Source organism: Tachysurus vachellii, chromosome 13 (genome assembly GCF_030014155.1).
Source record: "Tachysurus vachellii isolate PV-2020 chromosome 13, HZAU_Pvac_v1, whole genome shotgun sequence".
NCBI lineage: Eukaryota > Metazoa > Chordata > Actinopteri > Siluriformes > Bagridae > Tachysurus > Tachysurus vachellii.
The window spans coordinates 5,807,465-5,834,988 of NC_083472.1; the positions used below are offsets into that span (position 1 = coordinate 5,807,465).

General features: G+C 40.3%; 2 protein-coding genes across 5 annotated transcripts in view; both read left to right on the top strand.

The window, feature by feature from the left end:
* Positions 1-20,209, top strand: part of dock4 (dedicator of cytokinesis 4) — an 80,384-nt gene extending 60,175 nt beyond the window's left edge. Inside the window, exons 37-52 of the mRNA XM_060885677.1 lie at positions 71-219; positions 1,357-1,443; positions 2,618-2,722; positions 3,305-3,446; positions 4,065-4,231; positions 4,604-4,690; positions 5,579-5,755; positions 9,132-9,215; positions 9,303-9,422; positions 9,510-9,637; positions 12,194-12,314; positions 15,023-15,104; positions 15,404-15,528; positions 15,609-15,678; positions 16,304-16,362; positions 16,822-20,209. Coding sequence (XP_060741660.1) covers positions 71-219; positions 1,357-1,443; positions 2,618-2,722; positions 3,305-3,446; positions 4,065-4,231; positions 4,604-4,690; positions 5,579-5,755; positions 9,132-9,215; positions 9,303-9,422; positions 9,510-9,637; positions 12,194-12,314; positions 15,023-15,104; positions 15,404-15,528; positions 15,609-15,678; positions 16,304-16,362; positions 16,822-17,226 — 2,108 coding nt within the window. The 3' untranslated portion in view covers positions 17,227-20,209. The remainder of the gene's footprint in view (positions 1-70; positions 220-1,356; positions 1,444-2,617; positions 2,723-3,304; positions 3,447-4,064; positions 4,232-4,603; positions 4,691-5,578; positions 5,756-9,131; positions 9,216-9,302; positions 9,423-9,509; positions 9,638-12,193; positions 12,315-15,022; positions 15,105-15,403; positions 15,529-15,608; positions 15,679-16,303; positions 16,363-16,821) is intronic.
* A 2,049-nt stretch (positions 20,210-22,258) lies between these two features.
* The window catches only part of immp2l (inner mitochondrial membrane peptidase subunit 2), a 113,629-nt gene continuing 108,363 nt past the window's right edge, over positions 22,259-27,524 (top strand). For all 4 annotated transcript variants that reach the window (XR_009649394.1, XM_060885418.1, XM_060885421.1 and 1 more), the window contains exon 1: positions 22,259-22,335. The gene's annotated coding sequence lies outside the window, so the exon portion shown is untranslated. The remainder of the gene's footprint in view (positions 22,336-27,524) is intronic.

Genomic DNA, 27,524 nt, shown 5'->3' on the forward strand with positions numbered 1-27,524 from the left:
TGAATTAGGGTCTGTGTGCACTAATGTGTGTGTGTGTGTGTGTGTGTGTGTGTGTGTGTGTGTGTGTCAGAGGCAGCCTACACTCTGCTGCTGTATGACGAGCTGTTGGAGTGGACAGAGAGGCCTCTGAGGGAGTTCCTCACCTACCCTATGCAGAGCGAGTGGCAGAGAAAAGAGTGTTTACATCTCACCATCATTCATAACTTTGACAGGGGGAAGGTCAGCCCTCTCTCTCTCTCCCCCTTTCTCTCTCTCTCTGGCTCTCTCTCTCTCTCCCTCTCTCTCTCTCTCTCTCTCTCTCTCTCTCTCTCTCTCTGGCTCGCTCTCTCTCTCACTTTATTGAGGTGTTTATATAATTAAAAAAACATATTTTCCAGAACGTTTATTTTTTATAAATGTTGAACAGCTTCTCATTCATTCTGTACTTCTACTACAGGAACATTATAAGAGAAGTCGTCTGCTTTATATTAACCCAGATTTCAGTTAAGATTTACTTCGACCTGATGCTCCACAACCCCTGTGTGTATATTTAAGACTAGTGCACCTCTCCTTTCTGTGCTGGTGTATGCTGACACCTTGTGGTTTGATATTACATTTCTGGCATTCAGCAGACACCCTTATTCAGAATGACTTACATTTTATTTCTACTTATACAACTGAGCAATTATGCAGTGTCTTTGTGTGTGTATGTGTGCTGTGGTTTGTGTGTGTTGGTCTTTGTGTGTGTTGGGGTGTATGTGTGTGTTTCTTTCTGTGTATGTGTGCTGTGGTGTGTGTGTGTGTGTGTGTGGGTTGGTGTGTGTGTTGGTCAGTGTGTGTGTTTGTGTGTTGGTGTGTATGTTGGGGTCTGTGTGTGTGTGTTGGCGTGTATGTTGGTCTGTGTGTGTGTTGGTGTGTATGTTGGGGTGGGTGTGTGTGTTGGTGGTGTGTTTGTGTGTTGGTGTGTCTGTTGGTCTGTGTGGGTGTGTGTTTGTGTGTATTCATGGTGCCTGAAAAGAAACTACCCCACCATCCAGGGTATCAGGATCAGTTCCCACCTCACACTCGGTGTTTGTGTGACAGATGAATGAGGTGCTTCACAGTGACCCTGACTGGAGTTACTGATTTCATGAATGAATGTATAAATCCTGTAGGAGCCACATACTCATTTCTGATATTAATTTTAACCTAGTTTTTTTTTTACTTATTTTTTATTGAACTAAGACGAAGCTCCCGTCTGTCTTCATTGTGGATCAAAGATTTGCTAAAACAGAGCCATAATAAACTTCTACTGAGTAATCTTAAATATTAATATCAAGTAATCTTACAACTATACAATATTGTCTTTATTTACTGAGCAGCTGTTATGACTTTCAGTGCTGGGAGAATTGTATCATCCTGTGCCGAGAGCTGGCCAATCAGTACGAGGCTTACTACGACTACAGGAACCTGAGCAAAATGAGAGTGAGTGAACAAACCTCGGCTTTTCTACAATAAAGTCGCACTTTCCTTACGACAATTTTGTTCATAAAAATGAATGAATGAGTTTATTTGTACTTAATCAGGGGCAATGCACAGAGAACATTAGTCTAAGAAAGAAGAGATGTCATGTGCCAGGTTATAGCAAAAAAAAATGCTAATTTCCACCTGCAGTCCCTAGAGAGATGTTACATTTGCAAAAGGTCATGAGGTCATATATATTCATTCATTCATTCATTTTCTACCGCTTATCCGAACTACCTCGGGTCACGGGGAGCCTGTGCCTATCTCAGGCGTCATCGGGCATCAAGGCAGGATACACCCTGGACGGAGTGCCAACCCATCGCAGGGCACACACACACTCTCATTCACTCACACAATCACACACTACGGACAATTTTCCAGAGATGCCAATCAACCTACCATGCATGTCTTTGGACCGGGGGAGGAAACCGGAGTACCCGGAGGAAACCCCCGAGGCACGGGGAGAACATGCAAACTCCACACACACAAGGCGGAGGCAGGAATCCAACCCCAAACCCTGGAGGTGTGAGGCGAACGTGCTAACCTCTAAACCACCGTGCCCCCGTCATTATATATATATATATATTATATAATTTATTCTATATATATATATATATATATATATATATATATATATATATATATATATATATATATATATATATATATATACAGTACATATATAAAAATGTACCTAATTGTGCATTCTGCATTTATTCGGTTTGTATGACCTGAAACACCAGATTCTGAACACTCAAATCCAATTATTCAGGATGGATCAGATTTAATAAGCCATGGTGTATTTATTACGAGATGTTTACACACTATCTATTCAAATGGCAGGTATTTGTGATGTAGAAAAAGAAATCTTAGATAAATCAAGACAGAACTATTTCCCCCCTTCATCTGTAATTAATTGTAATTAAATGAGTAGTGAATAAAAATACAATAAAAATAAAACGTAAACTATATCTACTAATCCTACAGTTTCCCTCTCTTGCTTGACTGGACTTTTTATACCCAATGTATATAACGCATGTATTTTGACGATCTTAATTTGTCATTTTTAGATTTTTTTTGTATTTGTGTAGCTTTTAATGGGAGTTTTTAATTTGTGATTGTTTTTTTTTCCCAGCTGATGGAGGCTTCTCTCTATGATAAGATAATGAATCAGCAGAGGCTGGAACCGGAGTTCTTTAGAATTGGGTTCTACGGCAAAAAGTTTCCCTTCTTCTTACGGGTAAATATTAGTGTATGATGTAAATAAAGGTGTTTTAGGAGCAGACATATGTGTGACCGTTCACTTTTTAATCAGTGTGTTCACACACTGCATGTGTGAATGACTTGATATAATGGCTATGTAGTGCTTATGTAGTTCTGTGTTTAATCCACTAGGTGGCAGGTTTCACCAAGCGGTGTTGATGTGTGTTAGTCAATGCTTCAGTAAAAGGCATAGTGACTCAAGGCTTGTCTGTGTTGGTGTGTGTGTTTGTGTGTTTGGGTGTGTGTGTATAGGTGTGTGTACACGCGTGTGTGTGTGTGTGTGTGTGTGTTGGTCCTCATATAGCGCTCATGGAGTTGATGTGTGTTAGTCAATGCTTCAGTAAAAGGCATAGTGACTCAAGGCTTGTGTGTGTTGGTGTGTGTGTTTGGGTGTGTGTGTTGGTGTGTGTGTGTATAGGTGTGTGTACACGTGTGTGTGTTGGTCCTCATATAGCGCTCATGGAGTTGATGTGTGTTAGTCAATGCTTCAGTAAAAGGCTTAGTGACTCAAGGCCTCTGATTTTCACTTGTGTGTGTGTGTGTGTGTGTTGTTGTGCAGAATAAAGAGTTTGTGTGTCGGGGGAACGATTACGAACGGTTGGAGGCGTTTCAGCAGAGAATGCTGAGTGAGTTTCCTCACGCCATCGCCATGCAGCACGCCAACCAGCCCGACCAGACCATACTGCAGGCGGAGGCACAGTGTATCCTTCACAAACTCACACACAAATACTCACAGGCAGTTTAATAGGAACACGTGCAGCTCTGCTCATGCTGTTATCTAATCAGACAATCATTTGTCTAATACAGGCCACAAGTAACGTTCACATCAATCATGAATACAGGGAAATATGGAGTCTTAGTGAAGCTCAGATATGGAATCTCAGATATGATCGTTGGTGCCAGACATGCTAGCTTGAGAACCCTAGTATTTTCACACAGTCTATAGAGTTTACACAGAATGGTGCAAAAAAACAGAAAAAAATCCAGTGAGCATCAATCTGCAGGCTTGTTGACGAGAGAGGACAGAGGAGAGTGAGACTGATTTGAGCTGGCGTGGAGGCTATGGACACAACATCACAATGACATCACAATGTCACAACATGACAAACCTTGAGGGAGAAGATCTACAACAGCTTAAGGTTACATCAGGTTCTACTTCTGTTCAACAAATCTGGGTCATTTTGCTGAAACTCTGTCCACTGTCTCCTCTCACAGGGAGGAACCCGATGTGGTCCTGATCACGGCTTGCTTGATGATATTGATGAAGTGTGTATGTGTGTGTGTGTTTGTATAATGTTCCTTAAGTCACTCTGGCTCAGACCTGCAGATCTACGCAGTCACTCCTGTCCCAGAGAATCAGGACGTGCTGCAGAGAGACGGAGTGCCGAGTAACATCAAGAGCTTCTACAAAGTCAATCATATCTGGAGGTTTCGCTACGACAGACCCTTCCACAAGGGGACGAAAGATAAAGAGAATGAGTTTAAGGTGGGGCGTGCACACACACACACACACAAACACACACACACACAGATACAAACAAATATAAATACACACATTCTTTTAGACACACAAACACATTCTTTTACACACAGAAACACACACAGACACACCAACAGCCATGCACACACATTCTCTCACACACACACACAATTTTCCTTCGTTAACTGTGTATCACCTCAGCTCCATTGTTCCTCTACTTCTTTGTGGTTTAATTAGACATTGTGGGTTTTTTTTGTCCAGTCCATCATATCCACACACACACACACATATACACACAAACACACACTATTGGATTCAGAGCACCTCCTGTTTGTTCTGACAAAGAGAGTGTGTGTGTGTGTGTGTGTGTGTGTGCAGAGTCTCTGGGTGGAGAGGACCACACTGAGTCTGGCACAGAGTCTCCCAGGCATATCTCGCTGGTTCGAGGTGGAGAAACGGGAGCTGGTGAGAGCTCAAAATCTTCTGACCGCTTCCTTTTTCCTTTTTTTTCCTTTTTATAACGTTATCATTTTTCATTTTTTCTGGCATTTTCAAGTAGAAATAATAGAAATAAGCATTTGCAACCTAGCTTTTATCTGTTTGATCAATTCCTGTTTAAAATGTTTGACTAAAAACAGGAGAACTACAATATCTTGCATAAGTATTCACCCCCTTGGAAAATTCGTCCATTCTCCTAGTTTTACTGTACATACTGGATCTGAAACGGATTTAAAGACCAAAAAACAGACTTTTTTTTGTTGCATAAGTATTCACCCCCTGCATCAATCCCTGGTAGATCCTTATTTGTCTTGAAAAGATTCAACAGAAATTACACGTGAACAGAAATTAATTTCTAAATCGGATTGAGATTCTAACACATTCAGCGTCTTGCTTTTGCGCCACTCCACTGTATCTCCGGTGTAGCTTTGGCATTTTAAGTACAGTTGAGATTACACAGCTAGAGCAATGTATGTAGCTCCTACAGAAAGCTCGCTTTGCTGATCTGTTCGGTACAAAGCCGAGCATGTTACATGGAAATCAGACAACACATTTACACACTGATTAGTGCATCGTGTTTAACTACTGTAGCTTGCTTTAACGCAATATGTAGCTATTAGTTTCTCATCAGAAGAAATCTTGTTGATTACTAGTCTTAGTGCACGAAAACGTATCAGTTCTTGTCAGGGTTAATTGATATGTTTCAGGTATTTCTTAAGTTATTTCTGGAATATGGCAAAATTCTAAATCCAGGTTCAGTCCATCATTAGTACAGAAAGTCTGAACTCCTAAATGGATAACTGTTAGAAATCCAGGATGTCCGTAGCCGGTGTGTGAGCTGTGTGTGCTCTGCAGGTGGAGATGAGTCCTCTGGAGAACGCCAGCGAGGTGATTGAGAACAAAACCCTTCAGCTGCGAACCCTGATCGCACAATGCCAGACGCGTCAGATGCAGAACATCAACCCTCTAACTATGTGTCTGAACGGGGTGATCGACGCCGCCGTGAACGGAGGACTCGCTCGCTACCAGGAGGTACTGCCACCTCTTTTCATTTCACCCCCACGCTTGCTGCATTTCTTTATTTATCCACCCTTTATTTATCCGCCGAGCCCCGCTGAGACTCTGCACCAGAATCCTGTCCAAGACTATTAACTAGCAACAGACTGAGGAAATAAACACAGAGCTGGTGAAATTATATAACCTTTGTAGGATTGCATACGCAATAACTCTAGGTTTTAAAACGCATTGTTTGCTTGACCACCAGATCATCATCAATGGTATGTATATAGAGAACAAATAAGGCTTGCTGTTTTAAAGTCAGGACTTGATTTCGAGAACAGTTCTGTTTTTATCTCTTCAGCACTCTGGTCTGTAGAGTGAGGCTTAGCTTACAGCACATCAAGGTTTATTCTAGACTTATGCAGAAAGATAATTAGTAATGAATAATCAATAGACTGGTTGATTGAACCAAACATTGACCGTATTTATAGTTCTACACTATGTCCCCTTGTGGTCCAGCGGCAGAATCCTGTTCTCTCTTTACATCGGCCCGGCTTCGATTCCCGGGTAGGGACGTAACCCAGCCACCGATGGATTAACTCTCGGTTCTGGTCCCAAGCTCGGATCAAATGGGAGGTTGGTTTCAGGAAGGGCATCTGGCATAAAGCCGTGCCAGATCAAACATGGGGACCAGATGATCCTCTGTGGCGACAACAACAACAACATGGTTCTGCAGAATCGATCTATGCAGCACTGTGGCGACTCAGTGGTTATTGCTCTGAGTTACTGATCAGAAGGTCATGAAATCCATCCCCAGCACTGCCAGTCTGCTACTCTTGGCCCCTTGAGCAAGGCCCTTACCCCTGTCTACATTAGCAGCACCATATTATGACTGAGCCTGTGCTCTGGCCCTGACTTTGTAACAAGCTGGGATACGCAAAGAAATGTATTTCACACTGGGCAGTGGTGGCTCAAATAAATCAGAGCATGGTGAGGACATCCCGGACGCAAAGTGTGGACTGTGTAAAAGTCTTTCATCAAAATATATGCAGCTATATCAGTAATTAATAAATCAGATATTCTAACGGATTTGTCATTGTCATATTGTAAAGAGCAAATGGAAAAATACGTCCTAGGATAAGAGGCAAAAGGCAAAATTTTGATCACAGATAAAATAAGATACAGTTATTAACAGTGAGCCGAGCCTGTCGTGCCGTATGATGACGCGGTTATATACACTCATATACAGGCCGCTATATTTGACGAAAAGACTTTGCAGGTCAAATGGATGGAAGTGAAGATTGCATGTGGGGGAAACCCGTAAAAAGCCTACCGTGGACATTTAATGACTATACTTTACTCTCTCACACTATAGAGTATTAGACAGTTGCCAGGCAACAGCATGTTAGCCTATCAAATGCGTGCCTGAAGCAATTAAAAAGAGGAGTGCTGTCGGAAGGACTCCCAGCATGCACCACAGAGGGCTGAGACGTATGCTGTATACACTGAGCATGGATGCTGTTAGCTGTGTATCAGGATGATAAAGTTTTGTATAGAAATGTAAAGATGTTTTTATTAGTGTTGATAGTAATGATATGTGGTTGTGAGGTGAGAGATGAGTTAAGTGTGTAGAGTGAGGATTTAATAGTGTAAAAGTGTGCGTCAGGTGTGACTACAGCATTAAGTGCTGTTGATTTGAGCGAGTAAGTCTGATAATATGATGAAGGTCATGTTTTGGGCTGTAAATACACTCAAACCTACAAGCCATTACAAAATATATACCTTTCTTAATGTGACTGCAGTCACATTATATGGAAGATGCAAGTATGGAGAGCGAATTATATTTATCTCATTTATGCACCTGAGTAGTTGCAGGTTAAGGGCCATGCTCAAGGTTGGTGGTCTTGGGATTCAGCCTCACAACATTTTAATCTGTAATCCAAAACCTTAACTACTGAGCTATGACTTAAAGGTGGGGTCTCCGTTGTTTGAAAGCCAATGTTGACATTTGAAATCACCAAAACAAACACGCCCCTACCCCAAATGGGTCCCACCCCTGTTTTGATAGCTCCGCCCACACATACATCAGACAAGTATAACCCAAGTATAAATCAGACAAGTATTATGGCGGAACCTGTTGGGGCAGCTGAGCAAGGGGATATTTTTATCAATAAATGAACTCAATGAGTAATACTATGGTGATACAAATGTGTTTTTGTAGTACTGTGTGTTGTACCGTGAAAGCTTTAGCTCTGTTTCATGCAGAAGACGTTCAGTTCTCTCCAGCGCTGGAAAGCTGATCCTATAATAACACGGGTCCTGAATAACTCCTTGCCTTATCGTAAGCCTTTCTTCGGGTTCTTTCTTTGTTTTTATCCTCCATGTCAATGTTAAAACCGCTTTCTCCTAATGTCACACATGCGCACTGAACACTCTCTCCGCCCATATTGACAAGACACGCCCCTTTCTGCTCATTGGCTACACGTTTTGTTTTTGTTTTGTTTGGCGGCCCAACGCAGTTTTCTGAAGCATTTCTCAAACAACGGAGACCCCACCTTTAATAGAATGTAGATTGCAGTATGATCCCTTCAGAATAAAAATAATTTTCTTCCACACACAAGAGAACAGAAGAGCTCTGTTTAGTCCAAAGACAGATTGTCTACATGGTAATGAGTTCAATTAAATATTCAAAGATGATTATTTGTTATAGATATAGATTTTACTGATTCAACATTTTGACTTTGAAACTTTTATTGTCATTTCAAGCGTGTACAGCTGTGTTTGGTTGTGTGTGTGTGGGGGTGTGGGTGCAAGACAATGCAACTGAATAATTCACAAGGAAAATGAACTAAATCTTGAAAGGGCGCCATATAATAAAATAATAAAATACGAACAAACAAACAAGAGGATGTGCTGTATCAAGTGTTATTTTATTTTATTGTTAAAATAAACAAATGAATGATTCATGTGATCAGTTTACATCAGGACATTACATTGAGAAAATGATCGGTAGGGTTATATACTAGAATCTTAGTAATACATCAGATTTACTTTAATGCTAGTCATTACTTTTCATAATATATTCATCATAATCATAATATATATCATATATAATTTAATTCTTAAAATTTTCGATCTCGATTTTTAAATTGTGCTTAAATTGTTAAAAGGCTGTGCAGTAGATGTTGACGTATTAGTCCGTGTCAGACACATCCTCAGAGTCATGAACTCTACGCCTGCTGATTTGCATATTACGAATGACTCGATGAGAAAATTGGCTCAAGTCGGTGTTTATACCATCACTGAATACGCAAGCACTATGTCCTCAGTGTGTTCACTTTCTAGTCAAGGTTTTCTTTTCATTAAAGTGTTCTTGTAGTGTTTCACATATGTTTTATTTTTTTTTTAGGCGTTTTTTGCGAAAGATTACATTTCCAATCACCCGGAGGATGGAGATAAGATCACTCGTCTCCGAGAGCTCATGTTTGAGCAGGTAACGTTAGCTGCACAACAGCAATTAACTGTGCGTTTGATTTTGTCTTAACAAAAGATTCAAACACACCACTATTCCCGAACCCAGGCACATATTCTGGAGTACGGCTTGGCTGTGCACGAGAAATTCGTTCCACAGGACATGCGTCCGCTGCACAAAAAACTCATCGACCAGTTCCATGTGATGCGATCCAGTCTGGGTATACAGGTCAGTGTGATCTGGCAGATCTGGTACATTTACATACACAGGAGAGATAATGAGATGAACAACAATGTGTTCTTTTCCTGTCTGCAGCCACAGGAGTTTCCTGCGTACGTGCGCGTCAGTCCTCTGCATTTTGCCAACGGCAGCCCTCGAACCTGCAGGACTCCTGTCCCGAATGCCATCAGTCCAGATGGAGGACGAATAGTCGCTCGGCGCAGGTGTGTGTTTGTATCACGTCTGAAGCTCAAATCATTACCTACATTCATCTTGTTATTCGAAAACCAACAAATTTCTCTTTAACTTTCTAATTTCATTTTCTAAATTCCTAACAGCAGATACGGCTTTTGAGAGAAGCGGATAATAAGCTTCTGAAAAATAATTTTTTTTTGAAATCCGGTTAGAGATGTTCCTGATGGTGGTTGTGTGAGAGGTGTAACGAAGTAACGAAGAAGATGAAGAGAACGGGACAGGGACTGAAATCAGATTACTCTTTCATATTTCAAGTTACTTTTTTAATAAAATGAATTATTGCCCTCAAGGACAGAAGCTAATTTATGAAATTCATCTGGGTGCTCAAAGAGTCGTACAGAAACAGCCTGACATCATAGAATTTCATAACAGACATCCGGACATATCCCAGTCCTCATAGAGAAATCACACCATAGCCTGCTCATTTACTTCGGATATCTAATATATATATAAATCTCACAACTCTCACATTTTTTTTTGATGTTTAAATGTAAATCTGTCAGCGATACAGGGATAAAAACAGACCCAAATGCAGGATAGCTAAAATAAACTGATTTATCAACTAAAAAAAACATAAAACAAGGACAAAGACGTGACAAGAGACGAGACCAAGGACGACAAGGATTCCAGCTAAATAGACATGACAATTAACACATAAGGAACGGGTGTGCAGAGGCAGGGAGGAAGAGACAGGGTGGGGCAGACACGTGAACACCGAACATAAACAAACGCACGTGGCCAAAGTCTGGGCTGGGTCCTGACAAAATCAGCACTGACAGTATACAGACTGATATGTAAATTATATTTAACTGTTGTTTTTATACAATCTTAGCCTACAACAGGAAGACAGTGTTTCTGGTCTGTTTTGCCAAACCATCACAATTCCTTGTCATTTTTCATTGGGGGGCACGGTGGCTTAGTGGTTAGCACGTTCGCCTTACACCTCCAGGGTGAGGGGTTCGATTCCCGCCTCCGCCTTGTGTGTGTGGAGTTTGCATGTTCTCCCCGTGCCTCGGGGGTTTCCTCCGGGTACTCCGGTTTCCTCCACCGGTCCAAAGACATGCATGGTAGGTTGATTGGCATCTCTGGAAAATTGTCCGTAGTGTGTGAGTGCGTGAGTGAATGAGAGTGTGTGTGCCCTGCGATGGGTTGGCACTCCATCCAGGGTGTATCCTGCCTTAATGCCCGATGATGCCTGAGATAGGCTCCCTGTGACCCGAGGTAGTTTGGATAAGCGGTAGAAAATGAGTGAATGAAAAATTTTATTTTTATTGTTATAAACCACTTTTTTAATGATTACTTCACCCCCTGTTGTTGGCCACACCCTAAACTGCAGATTCTCTGCCGCCTACAACAAAAGTCTGTAAGGCACATTAATTAGTAAATCAAGCTTGTACTCTTTTGCAGTTTGGGACACAGACTTTTGTTGTAATGAAGTGTCATAAGGCTGAGGATCCATTTACAGGCTTTATTAGAATGCTCGTAGTAAAACAGGCTAGGGTCGACATTGGCAAACACAACAATGCAGAGTAGACAGAAATCGTGGTCAATATAACAGGCAAAAGAGTCGGGGCAGGCGGCAGAGAATCGTAGGACAGAAATACAAAGTAATAACCGGAAAGTACAAAACAGGAAACGCTCAGAATGATAGCTGAAGCAAATCGAGACTTTACACAGAAGTCAAGTTCAAGTCTGTTTATTTAGTCAGTGGGTGATTGAGAACAGGTGGCGGTGCAATCAGTCCCAGTGAGGGGTTATGGGAAGTGTTGTCCGGAAGCTACTAAAACTCGGGAGAATGTTCCCTCTGGTGGTGATCGGAGTACGAGGCAGGTGCTTTATTCATGACAGTTGTAAATGAATCTTTGGCATGTTCCTGCTGGTTTGAGCAGGTGATGGAGGCCTAAAATGGACAGGACAGTGTGTAATACCACTGATTCTATACAGTACCTCTATCAGGTGACCAATTCGTCTAATCTAGAACTTTTCCATAAACATTGATGATGCTCCAGCTTTAGAGTTTGTGCCTAAAAATTCATCTAAGCTTATAAAAGTTGTAAAAAGTTATAAAAGTTATCATTTTACCAGAGGCCATAAAATGGTATTTTCTCCTGTTTTGTTGTGTCCATGTTTTGTCCATGTTCAGCATTGAATGTCTTCATTGGCATATGACATGAGACAACGTCCATTGTTAAAAGCGCTACGTACGTAAACTAGAATTAAACTGAATTGAATATTATCTATAGTGGTGATTAATATGAAGCTGATATGAAAGTAGAAACTCAGGGTTTTAAGAATTCGTAGTCTTTCATGAGCGTTTCTATTTGTGGGATGTAGTAGCTGGACTACTAATCGGAACTACTGATGGACTACATTTCTAGGAAACAGATAAACAGCAGTGTTCAACATATACAGCTTTAAGGCACAATCTACAACAAGAAACACAATCCTTTCTGTTTAATCCACTTTTTTGAGAGTATAAAGTCCGGTACGTTAACGTTTGGACTCTTGTGTCTCTCCTGTTGCAGCCCACTCAGTTACCCGGCTGTCAATCGTTACTCATCCTCCTCGCTGTCATCACAGGCCTCCAACGACGTGAGCAACATCACAGGCCAGTCGGAGAGCTCGGATGAAGTCTTCAACATGCAGGTGTGTGCTGCAGGATTTATAAAGTTACCACAGAAGGGATAAAAATTCTCCCCATTAATTAACCTACATTATTATTCAGAGATAGTAAAAGAAAATCATGGAAAATGACGTCATTGTTTTTCTCCATTGGCCAATGATAGATGACGTTACTTCGAAAGGTAAAATCTGTTTGGTTCAATAGAGAATTTCAAAATATCAGAAATGTTCTTCTGTAAATATGTTTTTTGTGCAATTACAGGGGTTGTGCTATGATATAAATTATTTATTATTGTCTATATTATATATTGTACATTCTTTATGATATATACCATAACATCCAATACTAGATTTTCCTTTGTGTTCTTTTTAGCATAACCAGTGAGAAAACGTATCAAACAGTTGATTGGAAGGGATTTCTGTCTACAGCAGCGATCAAACAGTTAGCTTTTAACATCTTATGACGTTTGTACTTGGTTTGAACGTTATGATATCTTTTCATTCTATAATAAAATTTTACAACGCATGACACGTGATAATGGATGTTTTTTGTAATGATTACTTCACCCCCTGTTGTTAGCTACACCCTAAACTGCCTTCCAGCGCATTAAATAGTAAATCAAGCTTGTACTCGTATGCAGTTTGGGACACAGACTTTTGTTGTAAATGAATCTTTGGCATGTTCCTGCTGGTTTGAGCAGATGATGGAGGCCTAAAATGGACAGGACAGTGTGTAATACCACTGAAAGCACATTATTCATAATAACACACTTTGTTGTTTATAACAGTTTATAACCACACCCTCTAGTGTCACCCAAATGAGGATGAGGTTCCCTCTCAAGGTTTCTTCCTCTTCCATCTAAGGGAGTTTTTCCTCACCACAGTCGCCTCAGTCACCTCAGGCTTTTTAATTAGGGATAAATACAAACACATTTAAATATAAGTCTAATATTAATCTTCAACGTTTATATAATATTAATCTTTGTATTATATTAAACTTTTTGTTTTATGTTTCTTACGTTCTGTAAAGCTGCTTTGAAACAATGTCCTTTGTTAAAAGCGCTAGTGTCCTCCATGACAAATCGATATCTAAAGTTATCTTTAAAATATCGATGGTTCCAGTCAGCGTATGTACGGCCATCAGCCGCCCCAAAACCGCCCATCTACACACACCCAAACCAACACCTTGGTCCCACAGTCATATATTTTAATTAAATTCAATGACACACTGTAAATGTCACATCCAGGGAAGGAAGGAGACAGACCCGTACGCAGGATAGCTTCAAATGAATGTGGTTTAATAAATAATAAAGACAACACAGAAAAAGGCGAGAACTAATCCAATACAAATGACGAGACCTAACCTTGACTAAACGTAACCAATGATTCCGCGCCTCAATCGGCAAAGAGGCTCACTTAAATACTGTACATACAGAGCCGATTGGCCCTATACGCTCACTACGAAAGTTGCGTAGGGCCCCACAAATTACGCAAGGCCCCGCCTCCCCCTGCCTCACTTTACAGCGCGTGTTAATGTTTACTGTGTAGATGACAATATGAAGCGGAGCTATCCATCTGGTCGGGAAAAGTGAAAAAAGAAACAAAATGAGAGTGAAATGTCGAGAACAGCAATCAGGTAAACTTGTGTTCTCTTCAGGTTTGATGTCAGCAAGAGCAAATAACAGTAAAGTTAAGTTTCTGTCTCTAGTCTCTATTTAACTAGCTAAATTAGCTGTGCAGTGCTGACAGTGCAAGTGTGAATGTGTGGCAAATGGTTTACATGGCTCACATGGTCAGGTAGGAGGGCCCCTTAGCAGAATTTTGCTTAGGGCCCCAGGGAGGTCAGGATCGGCTCTGAATACATATAACAATGACACACAATTAGGAACAGGTGTGGAGACAGGGAGGAGTGAACGAAGGCAGGGCAGACACGTGACAACAACAACAACAACAACAATAACAATAGCACATGGTCAAAAGTACGGTCTGATCCCTGACAGTAAATCCATACTTAGTTGGTCAACAGACCAGTTCTCAGTGGAACAAGACATATCATGTGACTTAAATGAGTCACTTAGTTACTAATCACATTAGTATGTTTTCTTTTCTTGTATTCAGCAAATCAATCCTGCTGGAAGTTCCAGTATAATTGAAACACTGGTCTATTATCTAAAAGCATACCCACAATTCTGTGCTCACTGAATCTACCGGATCTTATTGTGAAAACTTTCTAAGAATTATGCTGCGTTCACACATTCAGCAGCTCGCAGCGGTGTAGCAAAGCGACCGGAGATCATTCATATTCAGTGAGAGCTTGCGGCGCCCGGTGTCATAACTGATGGCGTGCGTTGGCGCCTAGATGTGGATGTCCAGGGACAAGAAAAGTTAAACTATATGCAAATATGGAGTGAATTGGTGCAGCGATTACTAATGGAAGTGAAGCCGGGCTTTAGAGAGCGTGTGGCAAAGAGCACCCATGATGCACTGCTGTATTTTATACTTAAACTCCAAACCTCTTTCCATAATGTTACATTTTAGTGGCAAGAAAGCTGATTTGTTGTCAGGTGGAACTCTAGTTGCGCTACCCATTCAGAAACATTATCACTATGGCAACCGGTAGTAAGAATGACTAATTTTGCGACCGGGGAAACAAAATTGCTGCATGTATGAACATAGCTTTGTTGTTGATGTTGGCATGTTGACCTGCTCATTACCAGTTTTTCTTTCCACAGCCAAGTCCGTCTACCTCAAGCCTCAGCTCGAACCACTCCGGCTCTCATAACGTGAACAACGCAGCTCCCTCAAGCAATAGAGGTGAGTGTATGGATGCATGGGAAATATCCCACACTGTTATTCAGCATCACAGACTATAATGAAACTTCACCATGCTAAATGTTTTACATGTCATCATCAGTTAGTCTACTGAGCTAATAAATAAAGATTTTACCACATTTCTCTCTCAGAGTGCTTATTATTCCTCTTCAAGGCAAGCAGGTTTGGTTGTTTATGTTGTGTTGTTGTCTGACAGAGTGATAAATGAACAATGCTGTTTTGTCACCTGGTCTGATTCTTCTGCCTTTTAAACACTCCTAACACTCACCTTTTCCCTGTAGATTCCCTCCCATCAGCGTCTCCACTGCCGTTAGACAAACACAAGCATTCAAAAGAAAGCGCATGTCTCTCCCCAAGAGACCGACTGTGTAGCGGCGTCTTCTCCAACCCGCTGGACCCCACACAGGTGAGCAGAGTAGAGAAAAATCTCTCAGGTAAGAAGCCGTGTGAAACGTGATACGACCCGTTTCTGTGTCCCGCTTGCAGAGGATGATGCCGTTCCAGATAGACGCGAGCCTGCCACGTTGTGAGGCCAGTTTCCCCACAGCAGAAACCGGTATGACTTCTGCTTCAGTGCAGAACATATTACATACAGTATATGCACAGCTCTTGGCATGATCAAATATTTACATCAGTTTTGCTTAGATGCTTATTTAAGAAAGGCAACATGGTACAGCTCGTAGTGTCACCAGCTCACAGATCCATCCAGGTTCTATCTTCAGCACTGGTTTGGGTTTCTGTGCATGTTCTCTTCATATCCATGTGGGTTTCCACAAGGTTCTGTGTGAGTGTGTGTGTGTGTGTGTGTGTGTGTGTGTGTGTGTGTGTGGAGTTTAAATTTTCTACCTGTGATTCAGGGGTTTCCTCCTGATTCTCCAGCTTCCTCCCCAGTCCAAAGACATGCACTGGAGACAGATTGGCATATCTAAATTCTCTGTATAGAGCTGGAGTGTGTGTGAGTGTGTGTGAGATTGTGCCCTGTGATGGTTTGGCACACCATCCAGGTTGTTTCCCGTCTTGTCCCCTGTGATACACCCGGGATACAGATTCCCTGTGACCTTGTGTAGGATAAACGCTACTGAAAATGGATGGATGGATGGCTGTATACAGTATGCATCTGCTTTGGCCTGATACGATGTGCGTTTTATTGATGTATTGCTCTGTGTGTATTTTGTAAGCAGCTCACAGCAAGAACATAAGGTCTCTGTCTCCTATGCCAACCTCAAAGTCTCCTCAAAAGGTAGGTATCAGTCTGTGATGACTGATTAATCATCTGATCCGTGATGCAACAAATATATAACATTATGTAACAAATACCATCAAGGTCCAATTCACCATGAAATCATGAAGTACATGTGAATTACATCTTCACTGGTCAGAGATGGACAGGAAATTAGGCAAGGAAGGATTAATGAATCCTTGGAAGAAATCTTCAGGTGCAAACGAAAAAAAACACATTATGTTATTACACATTGGTTATATTTGATTAGTTTGGTGATATGCAGAAGACAATTTGTATAATATATGTATATTTGTATAAAATAACAAATTGTAGAACGATCATATGGTGAATTTTCAATAAAATATTACTACATATCTTTATGAATTTAATCAGTATAACCAGACTACTAAAACTAATACTTCTACTACTAATTACTAATAATAATAACAATTAAAGGCCATCTTGTCTCTCCTATAGACCTCAGCTCCTCCCCTCACCCCCTCTCCTACTGACGGTTTGCCCACGGGCAGCTTAGCATCGCACTCACCCGCTCGCTCTGGCAGCTACAGCAGTGGCATCTCGTCTCTGAGCCGCTGCAGCGTGTCTGAGACTTGTGGCATAGACGTGGCACCGACTGAGCCGTCCGTGCCTTCGGTCCTGCCTGCTGAAAACGCCATCCGCCGCGGCAGCAAGACGCCGCCACCCTACAGCGTGTACGAAAGGAACAACCCACGCCGTGCCACCCCACTTCCCCACAGCCTGTCAGTGCCACCTGCCACAGACAGCACCAACCTTCCCAACAAACCGCAACTAAGCCGCACGCAGAGAATCAACTCGGAGCCGCGGCACAGGATCACACCACGGAAAGTCTCCCAGCTGTAGAATTCCAGCACAGGAGTAGTACCTGGAACTGTCTATGCAGATCAACCAGGTTATGGTGAATGTCTAGTAGTATGTACTGAGTCACAACGTCTGGACTTGATGTGTAGTCTTGAAGATGTTTCACCAGTGAAAACTAATCCTCTTCGCAATGATACCACAAATCTATTCGCCTCGACTTCACCTACTAGACAAACGTGACTGATTCCGTGAAGCAAGCAGAAATATATTACAGATGCAGTTTTTTTTTCTATTAACTGAAAGGAACACAACTGCTTGTTTTGGGGTTTTTTTTGCTTCTTGCAATCTTTTGTGAGTTACTAACGGATAACCTGCATAACTGCAGCGTCCGGTGGGTTTTAAGTTTATTTTTTGTGAATGTTTTTTTATTTTGAAAAATTTAATTCAATTCATACTCTGCATGGAGGTGTATCAGCGCTTCAATTTCTCATAACCAATTATTACAGCTGAACTGGAATTGACTCAGTGTTATATATATATATATATATCGCACATATTTTCCATTAGTATACATCCATGGCTAGTGAGACTCGTGTACAAGCGTAGCCGTTAAGAGATTAGAATCTACTCTAAAAGGGCATATAGTTTACAGTTCGGTTTTTAGATCTGGCAGGTCCACATACCACTTTAGAGCAAAGGTCTGAATCATACCGGTATTTTTGATAGATGTACAAAAAGCTCATATCTGTACAGTATTCCGCTTATTCGACGGCAATGTTTTTAGGCCTTATACACGGACAAAGATGTGCAGCTAGTCCTGCATTCTGTTTTAACTGCTTTGTCCTTTCTGGAATGGCTGAAAGGTGCTACATATTTCTTAAGTGTTTCTTTCTGGCGTAGCCTCGTAGCTGCCGAACCTGCCTGACCGTTAATTGTGCAATGTAACGAAATCGTGTGGTCTCCAAGTATTGTGCCAAAGAAACAAAACAGTATTAACATTTCTGTCGGTGAGAGTAGCTAGGGCAACTTAGAGCTCACATAGCCACGTGAACGCTTGTGCTTGACAATGTGCTTTTTATGCAGTGCGCCGGAGCCTAGAGTACGATAGCATGAGGCATGTACAGCATCAAGCAATATAACCAGTGTAGTTTCCTAAAGAGTGTGACACTCAAAGCACAGAAGGCGCAGATTGTTTTTTTAATTTCAACTTTCAGCAATTTCAGAAAGTTTACTTCGACGTTAGCAGAATTTCATCAACAAAATGGTTGTTCGAAGGGTCATTTCTTGGCGTGTGAGGGAGCTGAGCTTGATTTTAGTTTCAGGTGGTCATGCACAAAAGTTAAAACCAGTTTTTAACTGCCAAAAGCACAGCAGACATGGAATTAAAGATACTGATTTTTTTTTAATTCTTTTTTTTGTCATTGTTTCAACTTTCTTAAAGAATGTAAAAATGATTTTACATTATTAAGGATTATTTTTAGGTTTTTTACATTGAATATTTTTGTCAGTTATAAATGGAGTTTCAGTTTAATGATTGCACAGGAAATTTAGACCATGTTCAAGACTTTTCCCCTTTCTGATTTTCTGAAATTATGTTAACATTAATTGACTTTAACATGTCTTGAAGTGTTCTCAAGTGAATTCGAACCATTAACTAGGCATGTGCTGATAATCGATTACAAAAATAGATTGCAAAACTTAACAATCAGTATTATTATTAATAATATTTTAGACACTGTGTTGGTCTTACATGGAAAGCTGTCTTCGAATTGTCCTTCGTTTGACCGAGAGGAAGGTTTTGTGTTTCCTCCTCAGAGAATGTATTTTTAAAAAACTTAATGTTGATAATATTGTAAACTGGGACAAACGGCCTGGCAATTACCATGATATAAAAATTTTATCTGTACATGCATACTGATGCCTGAAAAGTAACCTTTCCTGTAAAATATATTACCTTCTGTGTGCCGCCACAAATGCAACAACAAATGCAAAAATAAAAATCTTTAGTGAAAAGCAACAAGAATGACAAAACATCTAATAGCTATTCACTGCCGATCCGCAAACAGAAATCATTTGACGGGTTTAACTGCAACGATGATTAATACTGTAAGAGACCCACAACGCAACCTTTTGACATTTTAATGGTTGTTTATTTGTTTCTAGTTGCTACTATTGCTACTCTGTTAGTCAGTATATTGTTACTATGATGTTTGCACATGTTAAGTAAAAAAACAGAAAAAAAAATTTAATCTGGAAAAATTCCCTTTACATTGTCTGAATTTTATATTTAAATATTCTTAATGGAAGACAAACTAATACTGTAACTATCCGGTTCAATTTCTTACAGGGTAATTTGAGTAATTCCAGCACTAACAAAAAATATTTCAGATAATTGTTCCACATGAGAAAAAGACGAAACAGTAATCTGTGCCAAAAGATAATGAATTTGCAACTGAGTGACACTAATACTAACTAAATACTAATAATATGATTGAAGCAGCACAGCTAGAGCGTTTGTTTGTTTGTTTGTTTGTTGTTTGAACCTCACTGTAATTTTATTGTTCTTGTAAAGAAGCACAGTTTCAAATCTTATACCGGTCATTGGTTTCTAAAGCATACCCGAGTAATAGAAGCTAAAGTGGATTCAGGCTTGGAAACGCATGACTCTGTAAATGGTGGTCATTAGTACGTTGCTTGTGTGAATGACATAAACAGTGTTGCAGTTGTGTTCACATATGCCTATGCTACTAAAGTTACTTATTCTAGGCAATTTTGTAATTTTTAATGGATTGCCTAGTGACCACTTTTAGAAAAACGAACTAGTATTCTTGTATTATCTCTCTTTTTCTCTCACTTTCTCACTTTTTGTATGGATTAGGTTTTATCTTTTTTTGTTCAATTTTTTGAACCTGTAAAGTTGTACTTTATATCATATAATGGGATGAAAGTATTCCATATAGCCCGTGTTACAGATTTTGTACAAACTGTGTTTATATGAAAATGTAACCAGTTCATAGGCTTTGAATGTTGCAATGAAAATTTTTATTTGTAAATGTTGACTATTAGACATTAATGAATAAAGGTTGATTGATGTAAAAAAAAATGGTTAAAAAATTAAAAGCATATTAACATTCCACTATTAAAACACTTATAACACACATTAGGTAGTAGAGTGAACAATTATTTGTGTTGTTTAATCGTTTCATTAACATGAACAGACGAACTGAATCTGTAGATAGATAGATAGATAGATAGATAGATAGATAGATAGATAGATAGATAGATAGATAGATTATTGTATTCTGGAGTAAATTCAACATACAGTAAAATAAGATTTAACTAAAACAGTAAACCCCACCCACTTGCCCAAACATGCAAATAACTTTCAGGTATTTTTGTAATATAATTTATGTAATATAAAAAATGTAAAATGTCTATTGGCAGCAAATAGACAAGTATGAACAGATGAAGAGTAAATACAGATGAAAAAAAATGTAACTTTAAAATATTACTGCAATATTTAAATAAATGAACATATATAAAAGGGTCACCTTTTGCTAGTATTAATAAAATATGATCCCTGCCATAGATATAACCATAACTATGTTTAACCCATTTGCTCTATATAACCATGCAGTAAACAAAGCACTCTAAAGATTTTTTTATTTTTGGTGTTTTTAAAGCCAAACAACACAAATTACTAATACTGTGACCTCAAATCTGTGTTTAAAATGTCATATTTTCTGGGTTGTGAGTCTGAGCCTATTTGAGAAAACAGGAGTCTTAACTGACTTGAAATAATTGCCCTGGGTCTTTGCCACAATGGCTAAAATGGCAAGTACCTCATTATTTATCATTAGCCAACTACACATATAACATTAGGTTATAAATCTGGCCAGTATAGTTGTTACAATACAAATATCAATGCTAAATAAATAGAATGGGTTTATCTTGGGTTTTTGTTTCCATAGATGACTCCATAAAATGCTTTTCCATAATTTGCTCATGAAGACTTGAATTAAATTTCCATCCCAGGTGTCAGATTTTCATCCACTTTTAAATCGACCTTGTCAACATTGGCCCAATGTTAGCAAATCCATTTGGTGTCAACATTGGCCCAATGTCCACTGGGTCAATTTTAATTTTAATTAAACAGCACTGTTTAAAGTTTCCTTTTAGCAGAGATTAGCGAATGCATGCTCAGAAATGATTTAGAAAAGCCCAGGCGAAATTAGACTATTCCATTGTTTGCTAATGTTGTCCATTGGGCCAGTGTTGGGCGACCATCAGACAACACCCACTTATAAGGTAACTGAAATGAAGTTATGAAAAATTCTTCTCTGTCAGTGTTGGTTTAATGTTGGCAGGATCACTGTAAAAAATGCTGCTTTGCCAACATTGTGAAGTGAAGGCCAACACAGCCTTCTGTAACTGACAGGATAGTATACCATGAAGTAAAACTCTCTTAGAAGTGATTGGTGGTGAAACTTGTTGATGTTCAAAATGTGTATTTAAGTATAAAGAAGTATAAACATTGATAGATAAATATCAAACCTGAATATCCTTAATATTGTTTCGAGATTTCATGTCACTTCCTTTTTGGTCCCTACTGTACAGTATGTATGTATGTATGTATGTATGTATGTGTGTGTGTGTGTGTGTGTGTGTGTATGTGTGTGTATGTATGAGTGTATGTATGTGTGTGAATGTGTGTGTATGTATGTGTGTATGCATGAGTGTATGTGTGTGTATGTATGTATGTGTATGTATGTGTGTGTGTATGTATGTATGTATGTGTGTGTATGTATGTGTGTGTGTAAGTATGTATGTATGTGTGTGTATGTGTGAGTGTATGTATGTGTGTATATGTATGTATGTGTGTATGTATGTATGTGTGTGTGTATGTATGTGTGTATGCATGAGTGTATGTATGTGTGTGTGTGTGTATGTATGTATGTATGTATGTGTGTATGTATGTGTGTATGTATGTATGTGTGTGTGTATGTATGTGTGTAGGGTGATTAGCCTTCAATGGTAACCTATGGTTTTGTTTATATGGGGTGAACATGTTGCACTTTAGGACCGCGCGGACAAGTAAAACGAGGGAGAGTCGTGACGTAGCAGTGAAGCTGCACGCGGATCCCAGTGTAGGTGAGTGTAGCCGGTTAGACACGAGCTTCCCTGTGGACCTCACAAACATTTATTCTACACCGCACACTGTCGTTTTCCCTGCTGTCAATAGTTTGTACATATAGCCATATAAAGGCGTCCATGAATGGAGTACACTAGTTAAACAACATGGCGCTTAGCATAATATTAGCAGAACTAGCTAAGTTATGTAAAAGCGTTGACGCTGCACGTGCTGTTGTAGAAGCACAAGGTTACACTCGCGCGCAGGGAAATGGTCACGTGTTCATCCTGCACAAAAGGGTTAGACGTTCGTGCAAGAGGATCCCTAAGCATTGGTTTAATAATAATAAGTATCCCCTCCTGCAGTGTGTTGCCATAGCAAAATAGTCACGTGACTGTGAAGTGACACAGTACAAATTTCAAAATCAGACAATAATAATAGTTGGTAAGACTCATTTGAGGACGCATGATAAAATTTATTTGCAACCAAAAACGAAGAAATTTTCGATTCAAATCTTGTTAAACCGTGAACGATGATATGACATTGTACAGTATTAGAAACTTCCAAGAGTAAAACAGCATGGGATGGTGGTGCTGAGAACACGGTGGTGCTGAGAACACGGTGGTGTTGAGAACGCTGTGGTGCTGAGAACACGGTGGTGTTGAGAACGCTGTGGTGCTGAGAACGCGGTGGTGCTGAGAACACCGTGGTGCTGAGAACGCGGTGGTGCTGAGAACGCGGTGGTGCTGAGAACACGGTGGTGCTGAGAACACGGTGGTGCTGAGAACACGGTGGTGTTGAGAACGCGGTGGTGCTGAGAACACGGTGGTGTTGAGAACGCTGTGGTGCTGAGAACACGGTGGTGCTGAGAACGCCGTGGTGCTGAGAACGCCGTGGTGCTGAGAACGCGGTGGTGCTGAGAACGCCGTGGTGCTGAGAACACTGTGGTGCTGAGAACGCGGTGGTGTTGAGAACGCGGTGGTGCTGAGAACGCGGTGGTGCTGAGAACACGGTGGTGCTGAGAACGCGGTGGTGCTGAGAACGCGGTGGTGCTGAGAACGCGGTGGTGCTGAGAAAATTGTGGTGTTGAGAACGCGGTGGTGTTGAGAACATGGTGGTGTTAAACGAATCTTTACTACGGACTTGATTGATGACGTATAGCAGAACATTTCTTTTAATTGCAAATCCATAGTTGGAGGATCTTTGTTATATAATTTTATCACACAGTCTGTTCTAGAGTTTGTGCGACATTTTATCAAGATCATCTCATACAGAATGCATATGTAAATATGTAGGTGTTTATTATAGTAATGCCAAGTAAAGCATAATGCTCTTCACTCTGCTGGGGTGTCTCTAAGGTGAGAAGCATGATTTCCTGAGGAATCCATGTGGAATGAGCTGAATTTCTTACGTCTCTAACGATGTCACTGTGATACTTCAGTCTCAAGATGGAATTCATAAAATTGCTTTTGGCTGAGGAGCAGAAATTTGGAAGGATGGAGATAAACATGCCTGTTTCTGTTGTATGTAATGTCTCTATGCTCCATTTCATTTAATGTGGTGTAACTGCAGGTGTGTGCAGTGACGTGTTAGATCTCAATTTGTCAGGCTCTTACTGACGTCTGTTCCCTGCGGCTTTAAGAAAGTCGAATTATGTAGGGTTTAATAAGTATTTCTGGGAATATATACACTCATTCATAGACAAATCATAAATTAAGTTTTAGCTATAGCACCAATGTTTGTTTTCCCATAAACCCCTTAGGCTAAACATTTTTAGTTAACATCATGTACAAACATTTAGTGAGCTCTAGGTAGGTGCATTAAAGGCAGGGTCTCTGATTTTTGAAAGCCAATGTCGACATTTGAAATCACCAAAACAAACACGCCCCTAACCCAAATGGGTCCCACCCCTGTATTGATAGCTCCGCCCACACATACATACGTAACCCAGGCAACTAATGGAAAGAAATGTGTCTTTATCATAGCTGAAGGGAAGAACAATATGATTGCAGATAAACAAACAAGCAAAAATGACACACAAGCATAATCATGCAAAGGATGGCATATATTAGTTCTGTGTAACAAAGCAAAACCAACGTTACTCACCTATCGAGAAGGAAAATAGCGCCTCGGCCTCTTAAGTAAAGTTGGTCACATATTCACAGATTGGAGTTTCCCAAGTCAATAACTCCTGAGTTAAACGCTGTTACTACACAAAACGTGGTTGTAGCTGCGTCTCTACATTACTACGATAGAAAAGAGGTGTTATTTGTGTAGTAACAGCGTTTAACTCAGGAGTTATTGACTCGGGAAACTCCAATCTGTGAATATGTGCCAACTTCCCGCCCCTTCAGTTCTCTCCAGCGCTGGAAAGCTGATCCTATATTAACACGGTCCTACTTCTTGCCTTATCGTAAGCCTCTCTTCGCTTTCTTTCTTTGTTTTTATCCACCGTGTCAATGTTAAAACCACTTTCTGCTAATGTCACACATGCGCACTGCTAATGTCACACATGCAACACTCTCTCTGCCCATATTGACAAGACACGCCCCTTTCTGCTCATTTGCTACACGTTAGTTTTGTATTTGTTTTGTTTGTCGTCCCGACTTAGTTTTCTGAAGCATTTCTCAAACAACAGAGGCCCCACCTTTAATCTAAACTAAAGCTGTATCCCAAATCACATATTATTCGCTATGTACGCTACCGTCTCACATTATGAAGAGTAGCACTAGCTCAAATGGAAGATGTTTTATCCACTAACTGGAAGTGTAAGTAAAATGTAAAATGTTTAAAAAGTCAATCACACAATGTGGGTACATTTAAGACACCTCTAAAAGATATATTGTGCGCTGGAGTGTTTTTGGCCATCTTGAAATTTTTTCTCATCAAGTGTCAGTGCCCAGTAGCTCCACCCCTCTTTTGCTATGTAAGCAGAGCTGCGAATGTTGAGTGCTAATGTTTTACACTTGTTTTATTCGGTTGCAGAAACTTGAAGTGCACTTGCACTTCTTGCACTGTTTTTACTACAAAAGGGTCGACACGCACTTTAAACCTTGATTGTCCTTTTCTAACAAAGTCTCTAATGTTTCCATGGCGACTGCTTTACTGACTGGCCAACTTTCCATATACTGTAGATTGCTTTGTAGGTATTTAGTTACCAAGTGTATCAACAGATGGAGCGTAGATACAAGACTAGTTTCTAATAAACTTCACGTTTGGTGTAAACACCCTGAAATAACTACGAAATGCAACACTAATGATCATTACTACGTTCATATTTTTATAAACTGTGAATATGTGAAAGCTGGTCTTCAGTACTCGGTCCAGTCCACCTCTCAGCGTGTGGGCTCTTGGTGAGAATGTGGGTTGCCTGATTATGGAGAGATTAACTAAAATAGCATCCTGGGAGATGGGAAAAAAAATGACCGTTATGTGTTGCTGGGAGGAAAGCAGAAATCTTTCTCACCAGGCTCTGGAAACCGATTACCGTTAGAACGGCTTGACAGATGGTACTTGGTAGGGTTCTCCATATATCAGCGCAGATAATTTAGCACTGCTTATTGCTAGCTCTTTCCCCTTTGCCTGCTTTTCACTCATCTGAAATGAAAATTTTACATTGAGTTGTTTAATAAAGAGAAATACAATATCAACCATCACCATAGAACTGTGTGATGGCGAAAAAAAGAGATACTGTTTGCATTCTCTATGCCAAGGTTTGCCAGTGCCAAAGCACAGCAATGGTGGCAGTCCTTCTGTTGAGCTACTCGGTTCCGATTTTCCCAGCAGGACGCTCTCAGATTTCAGAGATCTCCATCCTGGCGGTTGTTATTATGCTCTCAGCTTCTGAAGCCGGTATCCTCAGACCCGTCAGGTGGCTTAACCCAAGCCTGCATGTGGGCTTTGCTAGAAAGAATTGGCTTATTACCTTTATACAGTGTTTGGCTCGAAACAACTTTGATTAAGGGATTCAATTGGAAAGTGGGTTTAAAGTGCCAGCGTGCTCCTGACATCACAGATTTTTGTATTTGAATGGGCTTACTGTGCTGCTTTTAGTCCTAGGGTTTAGAGTGTGTCAGATCCTCTTCAAGATTAGAGCTTTGAACGACTCCTTTAAAGCTCTCCGTGCTACGTTCAGTTTTAATATTTACTAAGTTTTTACTAGTTACAAGGATAGATACACTGAACGTCTCAAATGTAGCTTTGTGAAAGGACGTCGTAGCTCACTGGTTAAGACAAGGGACTACTGATTGGAAGGTTGTGAATTCAAATCCCAGTACCACCAAGCTGCCACTGTTCGGACCAAGAGCAAGGCTCTTATCCCTCAATGGCTCAGTTGAGATAAATGTAAATAGCTTTGGATAAGGACGTCAGCCAAATGGTGTTAATGCAATTAAAAGGTTGTGAGATGAATTCCCAGTACTGCCACTAGTGGGCCCTTGAGAAAGACCCTTAACACTTAACTGCTTTGCTAGATAACTGTACTGTAAGTCCTTCTGGATAAGCACATCCACCAAATACCATATATATAATATAATATTATAAAAGCAGGTCTGAGAATAATTCTGGCTTCAGATTACAGGTTTATATTATTATGTTGGCTTTGTAGAAGCCAACATTCTGTTTTCCTATTTAAGCTTAGACAAAAATCTATCAAGAGTAACTCCTCCTGAGGCTTTCGAGCCACATGCACCAAATTTGGATATGTTGTAGACTTTTACTTTTCTAAGCGATCCGAGTACCGGTACTTCCGCTAGCAGGTCTCAAAATGGCCTTTTTCCCCATAGACTCCCATTATAAACTTTGGAGGTTTGTAACTCGGCAAGCTTTCGAACTATCTACACCAAACTCGGCCAGCTCCTTTAGGGTGATACTCTGAACAAAGGTTTAAATCGGTGTACCGACTGGCCTTCTGGTTGTCCTGCAGCCCCGCCCCAAATTATGCAAAATCAAAAATTAGCACAACATGGACATGTGACATATCAAAACACTCAGCCCAATGAGGGAAACTTCCTCAAGAGTATTCAGATGATGTCACATGCTTGTCTCCACTTACCTCCAAATGTTTTGGCACCCTAGCTTTCTGTCCACTTGCTTCTAAAAGTAAAACTGTCCCTTATGTCCACTCGCCTCCATAAAGCACTGGCCTTTGTGAATACTTGCTTCATCAAAGCCAACATCAAAGTTTGTCACGACAAACTTTACAGATCTA